Source organism: Maylandia zebra, linkage group LG12 (assembly GCF_041146795.1).
Source record: "Maylandia zebra isolate NMK-2024a linkage group LG12, Mzebra_GT3a, whole genome shotgun sequence".
NCBI lineage: Eukaryota > Metazoa > Chordata > Actinopteri > Cichliformes > Cichlidae > Maylandia > Maylandia zebra.
In genome coordinates this window covers 23,090,994-23,111,202 of record NC_135178.1, presented here as the reverse complement: position 1 = coordinate 23,111,202, position 20,209 = coordinate 23,090,994, and the positions used below count along the sequence as shown (strand labels likewise).

Below are 20,209 nucleotides of genomic sequence, written 5' to 3'. Positions count from 1 at the left end.
TGCTTCTCATCCTAATGTAACTCAACAGACACACAAACAAACAAAAAGAAAAACAAAACAAAACCCCACATGTATGAAAAGGGAAGCGACGCAAAAAAAAAAGGCCCGTTAAATTTCATAGCCGCTAAAGTAAAGTTAATGTTAATGTAGTAACAATGAAATAATATGTTAACACTCTGAAAGAGGTATGCTTCACGAGTAGTTTTACATCACTTATTAATCTGGTATTCTGATTCCAGTAAAGTATTCCTGCTTTGACTTTAACACTTTTAATACAACCAACTGAAATTATTACAGACCGGTGCACTGTGTATATTTTTAAATGCATCTACATAAGCTACATGTATGGGGGAGCGGGGGGTTATACTGATATATTTGTGGTAATTTCATTGGCTGTTTATTTTTCAAAAAATATATTAATAATTTGTTCATATGGGTGTCTGTAGTATATTTACCAAATCCAAAATTTATAATTGACTGTAAAGTAAACAGGCCACTGAAAAGAAACTTGTCTTACAGCGCTCCCTAGGGGCAAAAACACGAAATGTCGCATGGCATTTTGTTTGGCGCCGATGGAGGGAGTCACTCCTGAGATCTTTGGTCAGTCAGACGGCAGAACTTCCGGTCGGCATTTTGTTCTACGAGAGGAGAGCCTCTTGATGATCGCAACAATCGTCATATTTCTCATTTACTGTCGAAATTGGCTGCATTCATTGATTATGTCGGCGCAGACCGACTGAAACTCCGAAGAACGAATGTTTCCCCATGATTGTACGCTGAAATATTCACCCTTGAGTGACGGAAGAAGAACGAATCAGCCCGACCCGGATTATTGTTGATAGCTAGCAGGCTAGCTCATCGGCTAGTTGGCAAGCCACTAGAGTTCCTTCTGGAGGAGCTGCGAGAGAGAAGAAAGGGGGAGCTAGAGATACGGACACAAACCAAGCTAAAACATTCCCCTCCCTTTGAACGCAACATCCGAAGGTAAATATAATCACACATCTGTATCTTTAATCCAACTTTTAAAATTCCGACTATTATCAATAACGTTGATAAATGTTCTGCCGCGAGACCACCTACGGCGTCGTTAATCGTTGACCGGGAGGTAACGGAAGCTAGCGAACTAGCCAGCCAGGCTAGCTTAGGTGTGTTTTTGCTGTGCCGAGGCGCACGGCCTCGACTGGATGTCATTTGTCGAGCCCGAGGATTGGGCCGTTGCCACGGAATTAGGAGTCTGTGCCGTTTTCTTTACATCTATTTACAAATGCGCCGTTTCCTCCCCGAACAAAATGGAAATTTGCTAAAAATTCATAAACCCCTAGTAACGCTTCCTTGTATTATTTGCATTGCCTTCCGTTTATTTGAACGAGCAGCAGCATTAGGAGCTAACTGACAACATTTACAGCTAGTTAGCACAACTGGCTAGCTATTAAAACACGACTATTGTTGTTAGTGAATGTTGGGCAGCTAGCGTTACTCATCTTAGCTGCTATACTCAGTGGTAACACTAGCTTCACGCTTAGCTCGAACGATCCAGACAGTCAACTTCTTGGCAGTGCAAAGGTTGGAGAGGTTTTGTTCGCAAGTAGCGAGCTGCCGCTTGCAGTTATGCTAAGATAAACATTGAAATTGATGGTAATATTAACTGCACGGGAGCTAACTTTTTTGCTGTTATTATTAATGCTGTTTGACATCTTAGCCTGTGTTTCGGGTTATTGGAGCCTTTGGCAGGGCTAGTAGTGGTTTTGGTGGCGAACCTGCTGTGAAATATTTTGACTATGGTTCGCGCAGAAACGTACTCTGCCCCTGCTCTTCCTTGCTTTACTGTTTGAGTTAGGTATGCATGTTGTCAGATATTTTCCCCCTTGACCAGAGCCAGTACAGTTTCGTTGGCTTTCTCGAATTAGCCAGTGTGCAGAATGTGCACGGGGGCTGGCGGCTTCTGGAGGATGCAGCCCCCACTACTACCGCCACCATCACAGTGCATCTGTTCCTTTGTGCTGCCTCCTGCCTGTCAGTCTCACAGCTGTCAGCCAAGCCCCTGCATGCATAGGGAAACCACTCTACCACTGAGCATGCTAAAGTTGCCGCGTGCTAATGCACTGTTTACAGTATCCGTCTGTCGGTACCCTGCAACAGTTTTGCCGCGCACGATAAGTTTTGCCTATTAGGGATCGCATGCTTTCAGTTCATGTCGCGTTGCAGTATGTTGTTTACATATTTGCATGGCTTTAGTGATGTGCGGAAGTCGATCAAAACTTGTTGCTCTCTCTTAGAAGCCAGTGCCACACACTTTTCATTCAATTTTACGGATAATGTAGTGTTAACGAGATGTTCATAGCAAAACAATAATGCAGGCACTGGCATTATTTTACTGTTTTGGTTTAGCTCCATTGGCTAGCTGTAAGCAGAACTTCTTTTGAAGTCTTTACAACTAAGAGTAAAATGTAGGTTTAAATTACAGAGTCTGATGCAAAGCTGTTTTCTTTTTCGGCAGATTGAAGGACTTTTTTTTTTATCTGAAATGTCAGTGAGTCCACAGGAGACTGCACAGAGTTCGTCAAAAAGGTATCATTAATTTATATTTGCAAAAGCTTAAACTACTTACCCTTTATATTGACATTGTTGTTATTTCCTGTCTTGATTTTAAAAATAGTGTAAAGTGCAAAGTATCTTGTCAAGAGGTTTCAGCTGCATTTTTTCTTTGCTTGTGTGCCCCACACACACACATTTGTCAGAGGTTAAGGATCTAACAAGCAAAGGGATTTCAATCCAAAAAAAGGGCCACAGGTTTTCAAGGTTTCTCACAGCGAGCTGTATGGTTTGAAATGAGTGATGTTTAGGTATCAGGCAATGTAGTTAAATCGTAGTAACACAAGATGAATCCCTATTCAGATTAACAGTGCTTTTGGTATTAGAAATGGTTGTGGCTCATTTATGGAAATGCATTATCTTGAGGCTGTATAATATTTAAAAACGTGTGCTGAGGGGCAGTCATCCCGTGTCAGTCTTAGTCCTTTCATTTAGCTGAGTAAGGCAAGCTTTTAAAGTTTTGTTGATGTTGTCCTATTGCATTTACACCCCTTCCTCAATATTTGTTTGTGTATATTTTGCATTTCTGCTCTTAGGAGAGGTGTGAATAAAATACAATGTCACATAAATCAGTGGTTCTCAAAGTGGGGTTAAGGACCCATAGCCAAGTGCTCTGCCAAATACTTTTTACAGAAAATATTGCTCTGTGTCATTTAGAAGCATGGATTGCATATTTACAGTTGGGAATCATTTGCAGTGTGTTCGCATTACTCCCTGCCTCTTAAGTGTTGTTTTTTTTTTTAACACAGCTACAACTGTTAAGATTTGAAATTACATTAACCATTATTTACCTGTAATAATAGGCTGGAAAAAGTTAATATAGCAAGAAAAAAGTTAAAGTAAAACAAAAAGGAGGACAGAACCTGGCAGGTGTTAAAATGTAACACAGTTAATGTTCAGGTGCTAATATCTGTTGCAGTTACAGTAGGCTCAATCATTTTATGCGCTCTCTCCCTCTCTCTCTCGTTCTTTCTTTTTCACCTTGCACTGACAGCAGTGTGTGTGTGTAAAGTCTGAAGCGGTGAGAGCTACACCTAGGCCTTTGTCACACAGCTGTTTGACACACACACACAGTATGTGGTGGTGCAGGTGGATAATGCCCTAGTAACCTGCAGCAGTTCTGGGTTTAACAACATTTCTGTTGGAAATCCAGCTTCACTTTCTGTGATACTTGGGAGACGGGAGCTGCTGGTAGCACCCACAAATGTACAAACAGCTGACTATTGAATAGTACTCAGAAAGTACTATTGCCTAACCAGATAACTCAGTAGTATTACTTAGTATTATGTGGGGATTCAGGAAAAATTTGTAGTGTATTTTTAGTGTGACATGTATGTCATGTAACAATTAGTTGTGTTGATGTGTAACTTTGTGACCTGAGGGCTATACGACAAAGCAAGTACACACTCAGACACAAAACTAAAATTATGGATATCCCAAAAGTCTCTGGCAACTTTATGAAAAAAACTTTTGTTAAATCAGGCTTTTTTTCACAAAGAAAAATCTGACTTTGCACATGTTTTCATAAAGAGAATATACTGATACACATTATGAAGAATAATCACGAATTGCAAACAAACTGCAACGTGTCTGCAATTAAGACAAGAGAAGAATATTCACTTGTATGTGCTTATTTTACCACTCAATGCACACTCGGAGCTTGTTTTTTTTTTCTGAAGTGAACACTTTACATTAGAGCTCTTAACCTTAAAAAAGTGATATATTTAACATGATTCCCAGGAAGTGCATTTAGGTCCCAGACTGTCTCATGTTAAAGCACAGGGCAGTGTGGAAAGCACTTTAGTTAATTGACTTAGCAATTAAGTTTTTGTTTTGAATCATCTGTGTAATAAACAATAGTGGAGTGAAATTGAGTACTAAAAATGTTTTTACATCACAGACTGTATGCTTGTCGGTTTGTGATGCGTACAGTTCGTGCTACTGTACCTGCTTGGCTTTGTACGATGGCATTACGGCTCATTGGTTTTGCATATATAACGTGCTGTCTTCCCTCAGTTGAGAATATCTGTCAGCGAAAGGGTTGCACATGTTGCAACCAATTTTAATCAGAAACTTTGAATATAAAAATGAGAGATTATGAGGCCAGATTGAAAGAAAGCCACCCTTGTGACATTGAAAACTTGCCTCACACACAACATGCCTCAGTAACCATTAATCACGCCTTGTGGTACATTCCTCAGGATTCAGTTCTCGGTGCTTTTGTATCTGTGGGGCATTTCTTCAGTGACACAACTAACCTGCGCTTGTACTAGCTGCATGGCATTACTAAATGCTGTGAAAAACGTAAGATCATAATTGAATAACCAATGAAGAACACAGCATTTTATTTTGATTGACACGCTCTAGCAGGACATTTATTACAGCGCACACCATTGCCACATGAAACGCAATGTCAGCATAAAGGCAGACAGAAAAAAACACAACAAATATTTGGGTCTATTTTTATATTTAAATAATATGACTAATTATAGCATTTTTGTGTTAAATAATTTCTTTGTATACATTTTTATGACCATTAACTCATTTTGTAATTCTGTACTGCAGCAGTTCTTTCTCTCTTTTCTTGTCCATCACTAAAGCTGCTTTTGTCTTTCTCTTACCGACCTCCCTGTCTCTGCTAGGTGCCAGGAGATGTGAGGACGGGTGTCGTCCATCGACCCCCTGATCTACCTGTGTATCAACACACTCCCCCACCCTCACCTTCAGCATGAATGGGGATATGCCTCATGTTCCCATCACCACTCTTGCTGGGATCGCTAGCCTCACAGACTGTGAGTGTCACATAGTTATGTTACAAACACAAGTTTTCACAGTTCTGTTATGTCTTCTCTCCCAGTGTTAAGTCCTAAACTGCAACATTCGGTCTGAACAGATGTAAATGTGCAATAGTGATTACATGCACATTTTTTTTGTTTTGTTTTTGTTTTTCCCCCCATTTACTTCTGCGTCTCTAAACTTTTCTGAGACCTTATGTCCTGTATTGCTCACATTTTAACTCCTAAAATGTATATTTGCTGAAAACACTCTCTTCTTGTATTAGTGTTGAACCAGCTGCCCCTCCCTTCTCCTCTACCTGCCACCACCACTAAAAGCCTCCTATACAATGGGAGGATTGCGGAGGAAGTCACATGCCTACTGGGCTGCCGGGATGAGAATCTGGCCTCCCAGCTAGCCCATGGTCTGAACCAGGTCTCCACAGAGCACATGTGAGTATATAAGTGTCTGTAAGACAATATGCTGTCTGGATGAACAAAGACAAAAGGCCAACTAAAAAAACAAACAAAAACCCCAACATGTTTTCATGGAAATGTTTTGGCTGTTAAAGCTCAGACGTCAGGATAACTTGGCTTTAAAGCTGATTTAAAGCAGAAGAGATGCTTTGCATTGCTTAATTCTTTAACTAATTAAAACACAAAAGATTAATTTTTAATGAATCTGAGAGATGAAAGACTACCATGAATGTTAATGCTTCCACTGCGGGAAACTTTTCTAGGTGCAAATACTACACATAAAAAGCCAAAAACCCGTGTACTGAAGAGAAAACTATTTGTGTTCTCTCCAGGTGCTCCAGTTTCCAATCCAGTTCAAAGATGTTCATGTTATCTTATTTGCTGATTCCGAATTGGCCATATAGTCAAATTTCTGTTTACTGCTTAAAATGTATTCAGCATTTTCTTTCTGCTTTTGACATTAAATCTGACACTTTTCTAATCTGCCTCATTGTTTTGATGTGAACTCGTTTTGTGTGTTTTCAGAGAGCTGAAGGACAACCTGGGTAGCGATGAACCAGAGGGAGATGCACCACTGTTGCTGCAGACCATGCTGGCCAGGAACCCTGGCATCTTCAGGGAGAAAAGTATGGGCGCAATTACTTGTTGCACATTAAGTCGTTATGTTACTAATATAAAAACAAAAAAATCAAGCTTTGTGTTTTTGGGTTTTTTTTTTCTATAAAGGTTATTCATTTCAATTCTCAATTTTGTTTCTAAACAGATGTCATGCAGCAGCCAATGGTACAACCTTTTAAGATGAATTCCATGCATAGCCCTGCCCAGTCTGCAAACTTCCAGCCAGCTGCGATTTCTCCCAATCCACCAAGGTAAGATTGACAAGAATCTGGTTTATTCCAACTTTAAATTTTAAATGTTAATTAAAGCACAATACAAATACATCATGTTTGAATTTAAATAAATGTTTGGGTTTTTTTTGTTTATGCAGTGTGCTTCTTCTTATTTTCTGTCCTTACATTTTCTCTATTCTAGCCGGTTTGTGACACCTCCGACGGGTTCCAGTAGCCGGTACATGGGCCAACAGAACAGTCCAGTACCCAGCCCATACACTCCTCAGAGCCCTGCCACAGGTTACATACAGCAGTATCCCCACCAACAACCACCCAGCTATAACCAACACCAACAGATTCAACAAGGTGAGAACCTGTGTTTAATGTTAATGCGCATGCATGGAGACTCAGAACTCATCATTAATTTTTTTTCTAATGTTAAACTTGCGACTAAGTCTGATGGCGTCTTTGTTTGATTTTGTCAGCCATATCCGTAGCTTTGGCTTCTGGAAACTCTGTTCCCTTTGGATTGAATAATAAGCAGGGGTTTGACTGAATTCATATTCTTCATACATAAATCGAATGTACACTGAAGTTCTCACATCAGATAATTGTGGCTCCTATAATTAAATATAATTTGTGGAAATATTTATGTTTTGTATTTACAAGGCCATTGCTGGTGTACACAAACATGACCTTTTTCTGTTAATTCTACGTGTGTGTGTGTGTGTGTGTGTGTGTGTGTGTTAACAGTGTTGTTCGATTCTCAAATATTATATTTGCGCTTATACACAAACAGGTTGACTATACACTGATTAGGTACACATTTTAAACTGTGCATATTTTGTGTTGTTCTCTCTTGTTCTGAAATAGCTCTGACACATCTGGGCATGAACACTGGACCTCTGGGTGTCCTAGTGTTTGACACATTTGGTCTGTGGTTTGTGGGGTGGAGACTGTGGATCAGCTGTGTTTTGGTGCATCGAGATTACATTCTTTGTTTATGCCTTGGAGAGTTATTATAATTTTTTTTTTGTTGTTTTTTTTTTTATCTTGACATTTTTCACAATTTAGCGTAGTTTCAGTTGGTTTCCAAAAATATTTGTTGTTTAGTTTTTATTGTTTTAAAATGTTTAGTTTATTGGTTTCTGTGCTAGTTTTAGTCGTTTTGATTATAACTGTATGAAAGGCATATGTCAGGAAAAACCTTTTGAAAGCGGTTTCACCAAACAGCACAGCCTCATCAGGCAAGTTGAAATGTAGTTTTTTTTGTTTTGTTTTTAAGTTGGATTAAAATTAAGGCTAGCTTCTCCAATTTTTTCTAATATGTGTTTTTTATTTTTAGTTAACTCAAATCTTTCTTCATATCTATTGTTAGTTTTTAGATTAGTTTTAGTAAGGTATAATAACCTTGATGGCTTGGGCTTTTATTCACCTTCTTGTTCCATACTTGAACAGTATTTATGGTGTGGTGGATACATTGTCTTCCCTGGGGAGGAAGTTGTTGGGGAGTGCTATTACAAAAGGGGGCACTCGAAGTCAGAACTCCAGTTTCTCCGTTCAATTGTAACAAAATCACGAGTTATTTACATGTCAGCAGGTTTAATCTTGTAGCTCATTATTTGTATATGAAACCTAACTTCTGATTGCCTTTCTATATGGTCCTGATGGTTGAAATTATTGATTCACTTATTTTTTGCCTGATGAAATCTCTTTGAGGAACTTCGAAGCATTTAAAAAAAAAATCACTGGTCATATGCATACTTACTTATTTTATCAGCAATTTTTGGGTACACCTCCACTTCAAAAGAATTGTATTTATTTTGTTTTAATCAGCAATGTTTGTATTTCCCTACTAGTGGATAATAATAAAATAATGTCTTTTTTCTGCTAGTGTCTGTGGCCAGTCCCATGGTTCCAGGTGGGATAAGAAACATCCATGAGGGCAAAGTAACAGGGCAGATCCCTAATGCTGCCAACCACCACTCAGACAGACATGGTACTGAAGATTACCTGAACATTGTACATCGACTGGGAAATGAGGTACAACTGACACCGTTTTTAAATAGATGAATGTGTATTTACTACATACCACAATAAAACCCTGAATATATTTATCTGGTACAATTTATTTAGGTCTTAACAGTAGCTGTGTTGATATAATTGAGAGAAATGTTGAAAGTTGAGTGTAAAGGTGTTACATGCTAACTTGTTTGTATTGTCTCTCTTTTGGAGGAGGGTGATTCTGCCATGAGAAATCCATCTTTTCCTCTGAGGTCTCCACAGTCAGGCTGCTCGCCAGCTAGCAGTGAAGGAACGCCCAAACGTAAGGACACTCGAAGTGGAAAGGAGGCACTACAGTGCATACACTTTGCTTACCTTTTCTTCATTATGGGAGAAGCTGCTACATACTCTGAAACACTGCGGCTGTTATCCCTCATCAGAGAGAGATGTCTGTATTTGTGTAGTTTAATGTTTTCTGAAGAATGTCACTTTTTCACTACTCTTATCTCCTCTTCCTTGTGTTCTTCCTTCTTCACAGCGGGTTCTCGTCCCCCACTGATTCTCCAGTCACCACCCCCGTATGCACCCTCACCAAGGGAAGGAGTACCTGACCAGAAACAGCAGCTACAGCAAAGAAAGAAAGTCCCAATAGTAAAAGAGGAGAAAGATATGTACGACATTGTTAGCTCTCCAAACAAGGACTCAACAAAGCTCACCCTCAAGCTGTCCAGGGTCAAGTCAAATGAGTCGGATCCCCCAGGTGAGATGTTGTTTTTCTCCATCAGTTTCATAGCTATTTGATCTACTAGAAATGCTGATGAGGTACATCGTGATGCATCATTTTAGATCAACAGGACTACCACCACCCCTTTTAAATCCAACCATGTAAAGTGTTTCTGTTAATATCTCAGGTGATGTTATGCCAGGCATGGATCAGAACTCAGACAATATGGAGGCAGAACTGGGCTTTCAGCAGGTTCCTGTTCTCCAGCAAAATCTGGGAGCGCGGCTGCAACATCAGCAGCAAGTAGGTGGTGCCAGTGGACTTCAGCCTCCCAGTTCCCCTTATGATGAGGCAGAGCTGGATGCACTTGCTGAAATTGAAAGGATAGAACGAGAGGCTGCTAGTGAGAAGTGCTCCAAGGAGGTGCAAGATAAAGGTGTGTAAGAGAAGTTCACATAGAATTAACATTTACATATAACTCTACAGCTAAAAAATGTTTTGCTTTGAATTATAGCATCTTGTCATGGTATTTAATTTTAATTACTTGTCTCTCTCTTTACAGACAAGCCACTGAAGAAGAGAAAGCAGGACTCCTTTCCCCTGGAACCAGGTGCAGGGGGACCAGGTGGGCCCACAGGTGCGCCGGGGAGCGGATCAACAGGAGGGGGCAATGCTGGCAAACTGACTCCGCAAGAGGCCACTGCAGCTGGGAACGGTGCCAGCCGCCCTCCCCTCATGGTGAGCATCGACCTCCAGCAGGCAGGCCGAGCTGACGGTCAGCTCGACCCCTGTCTGGCTGCCCCTGTCCCTGCCCTTGAGGCCCAACGCTGGCCTGAAGAACCAGCTAGTGGGCCAGCTGCTGTGGAGGGTTCTGACACAGTTTTGCGATTGAAACCAGATGGACGACCGGAAGTCATCAAGAACAGGGTCGATAAGCATGACAGCAGGAGAGAAGGTCGGGAATCCTCAAAGCACAGACATGATGAGAAGTCCTCAGACAGACGTGGAGAATTGCCCAAGTCGTCAAACAGGGACCGTGAGTCTGACAGGGATAAGAGGCATCGGAGTGAGACTGGCCGAGACAGGCGGTCCCCTGATTCTCGCTCCCGAAGCGATCGAGATAGGTCTGGCTTCAGGGCTTCCTCCACTGGAGACCCTGGTCGGAGCAGCAGTAGACAAGATGGTTCCAAACTCCCCTCGTCAGCTTCTGGTGCTAAACTTCCAGATTCTTTCCCTGCTCAGCTTCTGGGAGGGCATAGTGGCGCACTGAAGAACTTCCAGATCCCTAAGGTGATCTGGGCTGATCCAAAACAAATATCTACCCACCTACCAATCATTCAGCTGTCACTGCCTGCAATCTCACAAAACCAAATCATACCATTATACACTCTTTTGGTTTTAGTTTCCCATTTGTCAGCCTTTTTTTATTCTCGGTGTTGGTCTTTAATTTTCTTTAACACATTAACCACACTTAACTGTCTTTTAGAGTAGAAAAAGTAGAGGTAATTATTTTGTTTATCTTGTATGAATGAAAGCAAGCACATTTAAAGAAATCTTCCACTGCTGTTTTTTTGTGGGGGGACTGCATGCAAGTAAATCATTTCTGTAAGCACTTCACCTGGTTGAGTGTGACCCCTCTGCCAAAGGTTTTGTCCTTCCTGGCTAGTCCTCTGTTTGGTTATGTACTAGGCCTGACTTTCCTGTCCATCTTGACTGGCGATGCCAAAGAAAAAGGGCACAAAATGCTTCAATTTCTATGCTTAAATTATCCAGACATAATCAAACTATATATGCACTCTCTTCAGATTAGAAGTTCAAATGGTTGAAGTTCAAGAGCTCTCTGTGGTTAGGATAGAGGCGAGGCTAGACTTGGAGGTAGAGCTGGACAACACCAGTGGTTCTGTAGTGAATAGACATCTGGAAGTTCTTAGTAGTACTTAGCAATGATTTAGCTGGTAATTGACAGAGCATGTCTGTCTATGGTTGTGTAAGAAAGGCTGCCAGTGCAGTGTTCACTAAGAATTTATGACTGTCCTCACAACGGGTTGACTGTGAGGACAATCATGGGAAAAATCATGTTGTAAGAAATTTTATGCCCAGATTGTTGACATGACGTTGAAGATCAAGAGTGGTACGATGACTGAAATGATGTTAAAAATAGCTGGTTAGGTATTTAAATGTTATTCAGTTACTAAGGATTTGTAGACTTGACAAAGCTTCTTAAATATATTCTTAATGTGAACAAAGGTTGCATCAATGAGCTGCTGCTCACTCCCACTTTTCACTTAGCACAATTAGCACAAATTACTTGTTGCACTGCAAGCGCAATACAAGTGGGAACATCCAAAATTGCATCCTAAGTTTTGGCTAGTCACTCCCAATTAGAAGTGGGACTGCACTGCAGTGTCGACAACACGATGTGTTCACTGTTTGTTCTACAAGTTAAGTCCTGGATATTTTTGGAAAAACAGTGGAATATATCTTTGTGCTTTGCTATCAAGACACTGGAAACTAACATCAAAATCACCAATTTCATTTCAGTTTGAGTCATTATTCACACCTTATTTTCTGTTCTGAATGAAGCCCATGTTTTCTTTCTAATTGTGTGAAGTGTGGAACATATTGATTTTTGAACTTGACTATACTGGATGTTTTTTCTCACTCCTATCTTATTTTTTCCTCCCAGATCAATCGTGACAAGGAAGGCAGTGGATCGACTGAAAGTCATATGTGGGGCCAGCCAAAAGTTAAACTGGAGAGGCTGGGATTGGTGCAGGACTTGGAGAAGCGCCCCAAGCCTGTAGTGGTTCTAAAAAAGCTATCAGTTGACCAGATCCAGAGGATCATTCGGCACAGCAAGTCTGGAAAGAACCGACTCTCCTCAGGAAAGTCCGGCAAAAGTAAGAAGCTGTTTTTAAATTATATTTACAATGTGTTTTTTCACTCTATACCAGTGGTTCCCAAACTTTTTTTGCTAGGCCCCCCTTTATTTTACAAGAAAAATGTAAAGCGCTGCTCCCGACGAAGGAAAAGCCAATTCTGCAGGGGAGACCTACCTTGGCACTTGTGCAGGTGAAACCAAAGGGCAGATATGTTTCACCATATTTTCTAGTCTTTGGCTTAGAAGTTGGTTTGGAAACATATTCACTTATGCTTCATCTCCTGCTTTGCGTTTCTGTGGGCGCCCCGCGCTAGCAGTGTCCAAGCGTTTTGTTTTTTCCCCCCCCTTTTCATATCGCGCCCCCCTACCATGGCTCTGCCCCCCCCCCCCCCCCCCCCCCCTCCCTTAGGGGATGGGCCCCACACTTTGGGAAAGTCTGCTCTATACAATGAAATTATTTTGCTAATAATTGTATAATATTATTGTCAAATTTTCAGGTGGTATGGACCCAGCAGTTTTGAAGGAGCTGCCCCCAGAGCTGCTGGCAGAGATCGAGTCTACCATGCCCTTATGTGAAAGAGTAAAGATGAACAAGAGGAAACGAAGCACAGTAAATGAGAGGCCCAAATATGCTGAGGTCAGCTCCGATGAAGACTATGACGCAACTGGAGAGTGTGAGTCAATTCATTCAATTCTAACTTATACCAAACTATTTTTTGCAGGTTCTTTTACTAGATGTGAGAATTTATTTATTTTTTTAAATTTAGCTTCTTTTTTCAGAGTTTAGGCCTTATTATTTTATGCTAAATCTCTACAGCTGCAAGGAAGCGGCAGCGCAGAGAGAAAGACAGAGCTTGGGAGTTCGAAGAGAGGGAGCGCAGAGGGTCAGGGGAACACCGGAAAAGTGGGCACCGAGACAGCCGCCGAGGATCAGGGAGCCGCTACCGAGACTCATCTGAGGAAGATTCGCCGCCTCCGAGCATGAGTGAAGGTCTGTAATTTAAGTGCTACAAATGGTCTTTGTTTCCCTTCTGAAACATGTGTAGTAGAAGAGATTATTATGCCTTTGTTGGGTGTTCAGAATTAAATCAAACTGCCATTTTTGATTGTGGAGTTGGGTGTTTACATGTTTAAATGCATAAAAACACCTTAATTTTGCTTAATAGTATCAGGTAAATCTGATATGTGAAAAACTTGACAGCAGATTTTTACAGTAGATTTTTTTCTTGCACACCCCCTGAAAAAAAAATTACATTTTTTTTTAATTTTAATTTTAACATTTTAATTTTAAAAATTAAAAAAAAAAATTTCTCACACTTAGTTGCCAGAAAAATGAAGATGAAGGAGAAGCAGAAGAAACGGAAAGCTTATGAACCCAAGCTGACCCAAGAAGAACTGATGGACTCTTCTACATTCAAGAGGTTCTTGGCAAGCATTGACAACATACTGGAAAATCTGGAGGATGTGGATTTTACTACTATGGGTAAGTATCAGTACTGACTGTCAATATGGGTATGTTGGTTTTCTTATATTTTATTAGAGTTTAGTCCTAATTTATTGGTTTATGTTTTCTAGCAGGAGACGATGATGAGATACCTCAGGAATTGCTGCTTGGTAAACACCAGCTGAATGAGCTGGGTAGCGAATCTGCCAAAATTAAGGCCATGGGCATCTCCAGCAGGGTACTATATTCTATTTATTCATAAAAAAACATCATTTGGGATGTTGTGGGTTTGTAATGGTTCTTCAGATGTAGATCTAAAAACCAGTGTCTGTTCTTACAGATCCCATCAGACAAGTTGGTGAAGCTTCTGAATATCCTTGAAAAGAATATCCAGGATGGGTCCAAGCTATCCACCATGATGAACCATGTGAGTGCCCTTCCTCCCTTTTCCTATTTTTCTTTATCTTTCAGCATTACTTAATATCTGGAGTATTTTTCTCCCTGCAGTGATGCACTGCGGAAATCTATATACAGAGACCATGAACAAAACATAATAATGCTGAAATAGCTGACAATCATAAAAAAATACTCCAGATTTCTTCCTGAAATACATAATAGCCTTCCTCATTCTGACACTGGTTTATTGATGTTGAAAGTGTTCACATTCTTTACTTTTTAACCACAGGACCATGACGCTGAAGACGAGGAAAGACTTTGGAGAGATCTGATAATGGAGAGAGTCACAAAGTCTGCAGATGCCTGTCTGACAGCTCTGAACATTATGACCTCAGCACACATGCCGAAGGCTGTCTACATAGAAGATGTCATAGAGCGGGTGCTGCAGTACACCAAGTTTCATCTTCAGAACACACTGTATCCACAGTACGATCCAGTCTACAGGGTGGACCCGCATGGAGGTACAGGAAGAATTCTGCATTCATTTTTCTTTATTAACTTTAGAAACGCTTCATAAACTTAACATTAGTAGTAGACCAAATGATAAATAAGCCAGTGCCAGTTTGGCAAACTGAAATACACTCAACAAAAATATAAACACAACACCTTTGTTACTGCTCCCATTCCCCATGGGATGGACGTAGAGACCTAAAATTAATTCCAGATACACAATATAACCATCCCTCCCAAACAGTGGTCACAAATCAGTCCAAATGTGTGGTAGTGGGCACATCTGCTATATTGAGATAATCCATCCCACCTCACAGGTGTGCCACATCAGGATGCTGATCTGACATCATGAGTAGTGCACAGGTGTACCTCAGACTGCCCACAACAAAAGGCCACCCTGGAATGTGCAGTTCCCTTTCAGTCGATTCACTCGGTACAACACATAAGTATGGGATATCACGCCCTCGCGTGTCCTGGCTGAAGAAACCTTTATTCACGCCTTTACGGCAGATGACGTGTGATGACACGCGCAAGGCCCCGCCCGCACATATAGCCGCTGCCATCACCGTCATCCCTCAGTTCTTACGCTCTTCACCTCGCTGAGAACACCTCTGCTGAGTTGGGCTAGCTAGCTACTGCTAGTTAGCTCCGTTGTCTGCCAACTTGAACCTAGCTTAACTGCCCCTGTTGGTGTTAGCCTCCACCGCCCAGCTGGTGCGTAGGCTGCCCGCGGAGCGCTATTTTCAAGTTTTTCTTGTGCAGCGTTTCGCTTTGCGTTTTGGGAATGGACTCCAAACCGAAGCGAGCGAAGCAGAAATCTTCTGTTCGCCCCTGTCCTCAGGGATGTGGTTTCTCTTTGCACGACAGCGACCAGCACGATGCCTGCCCTGTCTGCCTGGGGATCGTCCACGCTAGGAGAGCGTTGACGGAGCCCGAAGCTTGTGCGTTTTGTCGCCAGCTCCGACGCTCGACCCTGGAAAGACGGGTGACGTTTGTGGAAAGAGTGCTGGGACGCTCGGCTGTCGCACGGCATGACCCTCTTCTTTCCGAGTCTGGAGCCCCGGCTTCGTCCGAGTCCGAAGACGAAAATTTTCAGGTCGATGTCCCCGCGATTAGCTGGGCTGACCACATGGAATACGTTGACGGGTTAGCCGATGACGGACCGGAACCATGCAGGAGCGCTGACGGGCTTCAGCCTGGGTTGAAGCCCGCCAGCGCTCCCCAGGAAGACGATGACGTGCTGGACATCGGCCTGGACATCCATGGTTTGTCGGAGGATGAGCAGGAGAGCTCATTGTCGACCCAATATGCCGCCGCTGCTGCGCCGGTCGGCCACGATGACACCTCTCTTTTCTCCCTGTTTCGCCGTGCCGCTGAGAAGCTGCAGGTGGACTGGCCCTCTCCTCCACCGGCTCGGAAGCCGTCGCGGTTTGCGGGTTTTTTCCTTCCACCGGAGCCCGCAACGGCCAAAAACTGCCTCCCCATGTTCCCAGACTTTCTCTGCGAGCTAACAGCGTCATGGGACAAACCTCTGTCTACCCGCGTCACTGTACCCGGCTATGGACAGTACATGGAATTGGACGGCGCCGAGGGAGCTGGTTTAGCTAACCCACCCCCTATGGAGCCGTCTCTGGCTGCTTATCTGGCCCCGTCCCATAACCATGGTGTCGGTGGCCCCGCAACTCTGCCGTCCAAGCACTGCAGATTCTCGGCCTCGCAGCTGGAGAAGATTTATCGGGCTCAGGCCGGCACCGCTCGAGCCATGAGCTCCGTCACCATGCTCCAGACGTACCAAGCAATGTGCCTGGCGGAGCTTGGATCGCTGGTTCCGGAGGACAGCCCGCTGTCACCTCTTCTTAACGAGGTTAGAGTCACCACGGATTACATCCTCCGTGCGTCTCGCTGTGCAGCGCTCTCCCTGGGCAGAGGGATGGCTTCGACAGTGGTGGCGCAGAGGCACCTGTGGCTGACCCTCTCCGACGTCCCTGATAGAGACAGAGCTGTGTATCTGGACGCACCAGTGTCTGCGGCTGGGTTATTCGGACATTCACTTGAAGCCATTCAGGCTAGATTCGATCTGAGGAAGAAGCAGACGGAAGCTCTGCGCGACATCATCCCCAGACGCCAGCCCCAGCCCAAGCCCACTGCTAGCTCTCACAGGCCCGCCGCTCCTCTGACAGCTGGCAAGAGACCGGCGCCCACTGCTGGAGTGGGAGGGCCGCCGGCGAGAGCACGTACTCCGGCCCGAGCTCCACGCCAGTCGGCCTGGGGCAAAGGCCCTCCCCCGGGCCCCCGACGGGACCCGACGCCCAGGAGGAAGAAGCCTCAGCCCTCCTAGCTGTGATTGCGAGTGGGGAAGGGATCCGGCAGCAGGGAGACGCTGCTCTTACCCCTCTGTTGCCGCACAAGAGGTGCCGCTTAAGTTCTGTTCAGGTTGTCAGCCCCAGAAGGCGCTGCACTTCCCTATCGCGGTCTCCCAAGCACATAACCCCTGCACACGGTTCAGATGTGTTGAATGTTCAAGCGACCACATCGAGTGTTCCCGCTGTTTTTCATTGTTATGCCCCGGAAAAGGTGCACCCAACAAAATGTATAAATGTACATGTTCCCATGTTGCAATCAATAAAGAGTGTTGTTTACTCTCAAACAATCTCAAATGCTCAACCTGCAGGCGAAATGAGCCAGGTCAGGCAGGGGATGCAGTCCCCTGCAGACACACTGGGGGGCGACGGCGCCCCGCCGTCAGTGCTGCAGGCCAGCCGGCTGGCTGCTCACTTCCCTCAGTGGCGCGCTTGCGCCCCCTCTCCGTGGGTGCTGCAAACCGTTGCCATGGGTTACCGGTTGCAGTTCCGGGTCAAGCCGCCTCGTTTCCAAAGAGTCGTGGACACGATTGTCAACCCCGAGGCAGCCTTGGTACTCAGAGAGGAAATACAGGCGCTATTACAGAAGAGAGCAATACGGGTGGTCCCCGCTTCGGAGACGGACAAAGGTTGGTACAGCCGTTATTTTGTCATTCCGAAGAAAGGGGGAGGGCTTCGTCCCATCCTCGACCTGCGAGTCTTGAACACGTACCTGCGAACGTACAGGTTCAAGATGCTAACACTCAGACAGCTCCTGAGTGCAGTCGGCCCGGGAGATTGGTTTGCGACAATCGATCTAACAGATGCTTATTTTCATGTCGCTATACACCCGAAACACAGGCAGTTTCTGAGGTTTGCATTCGAGGGCGTAGCCTACGAATACCTAGTGCTGCCGTTCGGGCTGTCGCTCGCTCCCCGCACCTTTACGAAATGTGCCGAGGCAGCGCTAGCGCCCCTCAGGAAGAGGGGCATCCGCATCTTGGCCTACCTGGACGACTGGGCTCTCGTGGCTTGCTCCAGAGAACAGGCGGAGACGCAGCTGTCGCGGGTTCTGTCACACATTCAGACACTGGGGTTCTCTGTGAACTTTCAGAAGAGCTCGCTAATCCCAGGTCAACAGATCGCTTTTCTCGGTCTGGAAATATGCTCTCTTTCCAGCCGCGCACGGTTGTCAGAGCACAGAGTGGCCGCGTTTCATCGCTGCCTCGCTCAATTTCAGCTGGGACGCAGACTGCGTTTCCAGACGATATTGCGCTTGTTGGGCATGATGGCATCTATGATCGCCGTAGTGCCGCTTGGGCTGTTGAAAATGAGAGCGTTTCAACGCTGGACTCTCTCTCACCGTTTGTGTGCTTCGCGTCACCTCCGGAGGAGGCTGCCGGTAACTGCGTCTTGCATGCTAGCTCTCCGTCCTTGGAGGGAGCCCGGGCTACTGCACCAGGGCTCTCGGATTGGGAGGGTGTTGTTTCGCAAGGTGGTGTCCACAGATGCTTCCCTAAGTGGGTGGGGAGCGCTGTGCGAGGGTGCGTCAGTGAGAGGGATCTGGTCCGCGGCTCAGCGCCAGCTGCACATCAACCACTTAGAGCTGTTGGCAGTGTTCTTAGCTCTAAAGCGTTTCCGTCCAGTCCTGCAGGGCCAGCATGTCTTAGTCAGGACGGACAATTCAACAGTGGTGTCTTATATAAACAGGCAGGGAGGAACACGCTCTCTTCCCCTGTTGCAGCTGTCTCGCTCTCTGCTGTTATGGTGCAGTGTTCATTTTCTGACTCTAAGAGCCACCCATGTCCCGGGCCACCTGAACCTGGGGCCGGACCTTCTCTCCAGGGGGGGTCCTCTGGTGAGAGAATGGAGGTTACACCCTTCAATAGTGGCTCAGATTTGGGATCTATTTGGCGAGGCGCAAATAGATCTTTTTGCTTCCAGGGTGAATGCTCACTGCCCCCTGTACTTCTCCATAATCGACCACGATGCACCCTTGGGCTTGGACGCGCTAGCGCACCAATGGCCAGACGTGCTCCTGTATGCATTTCCCCCAGTGGAAATGATATCTCCAATTCTGGAGAGGGTGCGTCGGCATTCCCTCTCTCTGATCCTGGTGGCCCCTTGGTGGCCCGCGAAGTCGTGGTATGCAGAAATAATCAGCCTGCTTGCAGCAAGTCCTTGGCAGCTTCCTCTCCGCAGGGATCTCCTCTCTCAGGCGGGGGGGGAAGTGTTTCATCCGCGCCCGGATCTGTGGCACCTTCATGCTTACCTGCTGAGAGGTTAAACTTGGTTGCTAAGGGTCTGCCACCTAGTGTGGTAGCGACGATTCAGAGCGCCAGGGCCTCGTCTACTAGAGGCTTGTACGCTTACAAATGGCGAGCCTTCGAGCGATGGTGCCAGGACCGCCACACTCTCCCATTTCAGTGCTCTATTGTGGATGTTTTGACATTCCTGCAGGAGCTGTTGGATAAAGGCCTTTCGTTTTCAACGATCAAGGTTTATTTAGCGGCTATATCTGCTTGTCATATCGGTTTTGACGGGGTGACACCAGGTGCGCATCCCCTCGCCGTGCGTTTTCTGAAAGGGGTTCGCCGGCTGAGGCCCGTGCTTAAGTCCAGTGTCCCGGCTTGGGACTTGTCTTTGGTGCTGGAGGCCCTTTGTGGCCCTCCGTTTGAACCCGTTGAGTCGGTAGATATGAAACTTCTTTCGTATAAGACCGCATTACTTCTCGCTTTGGCCTCGGCGAAGCGAGTGGGGGACCTTCATGCGCTGTCTGTGCATCCTGCCTGCACACAGTTTTCTCCTGATGGCCGCAAGGTCGTATTGCGTCCGAATGCCGCCTATCTTCCCAAGGTCATGCCTGCATCTTATAGTTCAATGGAGTTTGAGTTGCTGAGCTTTTGCTCCCCTCCTTTTGAATCTGAGGAGCAGAGGAGGGTGCATTCTCTTTGTCCGGTGCGTGCGCTACGCACCTACATTGAGCGCACTCGGGATGTGCGTTTGTGTGACCAGTTGTTTGTCTGCTTCGCTAATCCGAATAGAGGTAGAGCTCTGTCCAGACAGAGGCTGTCCCACTGGATTGTGGAAGCTATCTCGCTGGCATACAGCACCGGAGGTTTTGCGTTGCCCCACGGGGTGGGAGCTCATTCCACCAGGGGGATGGCGACCTCATGGGCTCTTTTTAGAGGGGTGCCTGTGGCTGATATTTGTGCAGCGGCTAATTGGGCGTCGCCGC

At 45.0% G+C, this 20,209-nt stretch overlaps 1 protein-coding gene across 3 annotated transcripts in view; it reads left to right on the top strand.

Moving 5' to 3' along the window:
* Window positions 1–606: 606 nt before the first annotated feature.
* nipbla (NIPBL cohesin loading factor a) overlaps window positions 607–20,209 on the top strand; it is a 35,220-nt gene continuing 15,617 nt past the window's right edge. The window contains exons 1-19 of one of the 3 annotated variants that reach the window (XM_004547302.3): window positions 607–984; window positions 2,498–2,568; window positions 5,235–5,384; window positions 5,654–5,819; window positions 6,369–6,469; window positions 6,607–6,712; window positions 6,876–7,039; window positions 8,568–8,716; window positions 8,909–8,999; window positions 9,216–9,437; window positions 9,589–9,837; window positions 9,964–10,139; window positions 12,088–12,301; window positions 12,780–12,956; window positions 13,100–13,273; window positions 13,604–13,765; window positions 13,858–13,964; window positions 14,067–14,153; window positions 14,412–14,643. In XM_004547302.3, the coding sequence (XP_004547359.1) occupies window positions 5,321–5,384; window positions 5,654–5,819; window positions 6,369–6,469; window positions 6,607–6,712; window positions 6,876–7,039; window positions 8,568–8,716; window positions 8,909–8,999; window positions 9,216–9,437; window positions 9,589–9,837; window positions 9,964–10,139; window positions 12,088–12,301; window positions 12,780–12,956; window positions 13,100–13,273; window positions 13,604–13,765; window positions 13,858–13,964; window positions 14,067–14,153; window positions 14,412–14,643 (2,641 nt within the window). In that variant the 5' untranslated portion in view covers window positions 607–984; window positions 2,498–2,568; window positions 5,235–5,320. Of the gene's footprint in view, window positions 985–2,497; window positions 2,569–5,234; window positions 5,385–5,653; window positions 5,820–6,368; window positions 6,470–6,606; window positions 6,713–6,875; window positions 7,040–8,567; window positions 8,717–8,908; window positions 9,000–9,215; window positions 9,438–9,588; window positions 9,838–9,963; window positions 10,692–12,087; window positions 12,302–12,779; window positions 12,957–13,099; window positions 13,274–13,603; window positions 13,766–13,857; window positions 13,965–14,066; window positions 14,154–14,411; window positions 14,644–20,209 lie in introns of all 3 variants that reach the window. The other 2 variants (XM_004547300.3, XM_004547299.3) reach the window with 2 other exon arrangements.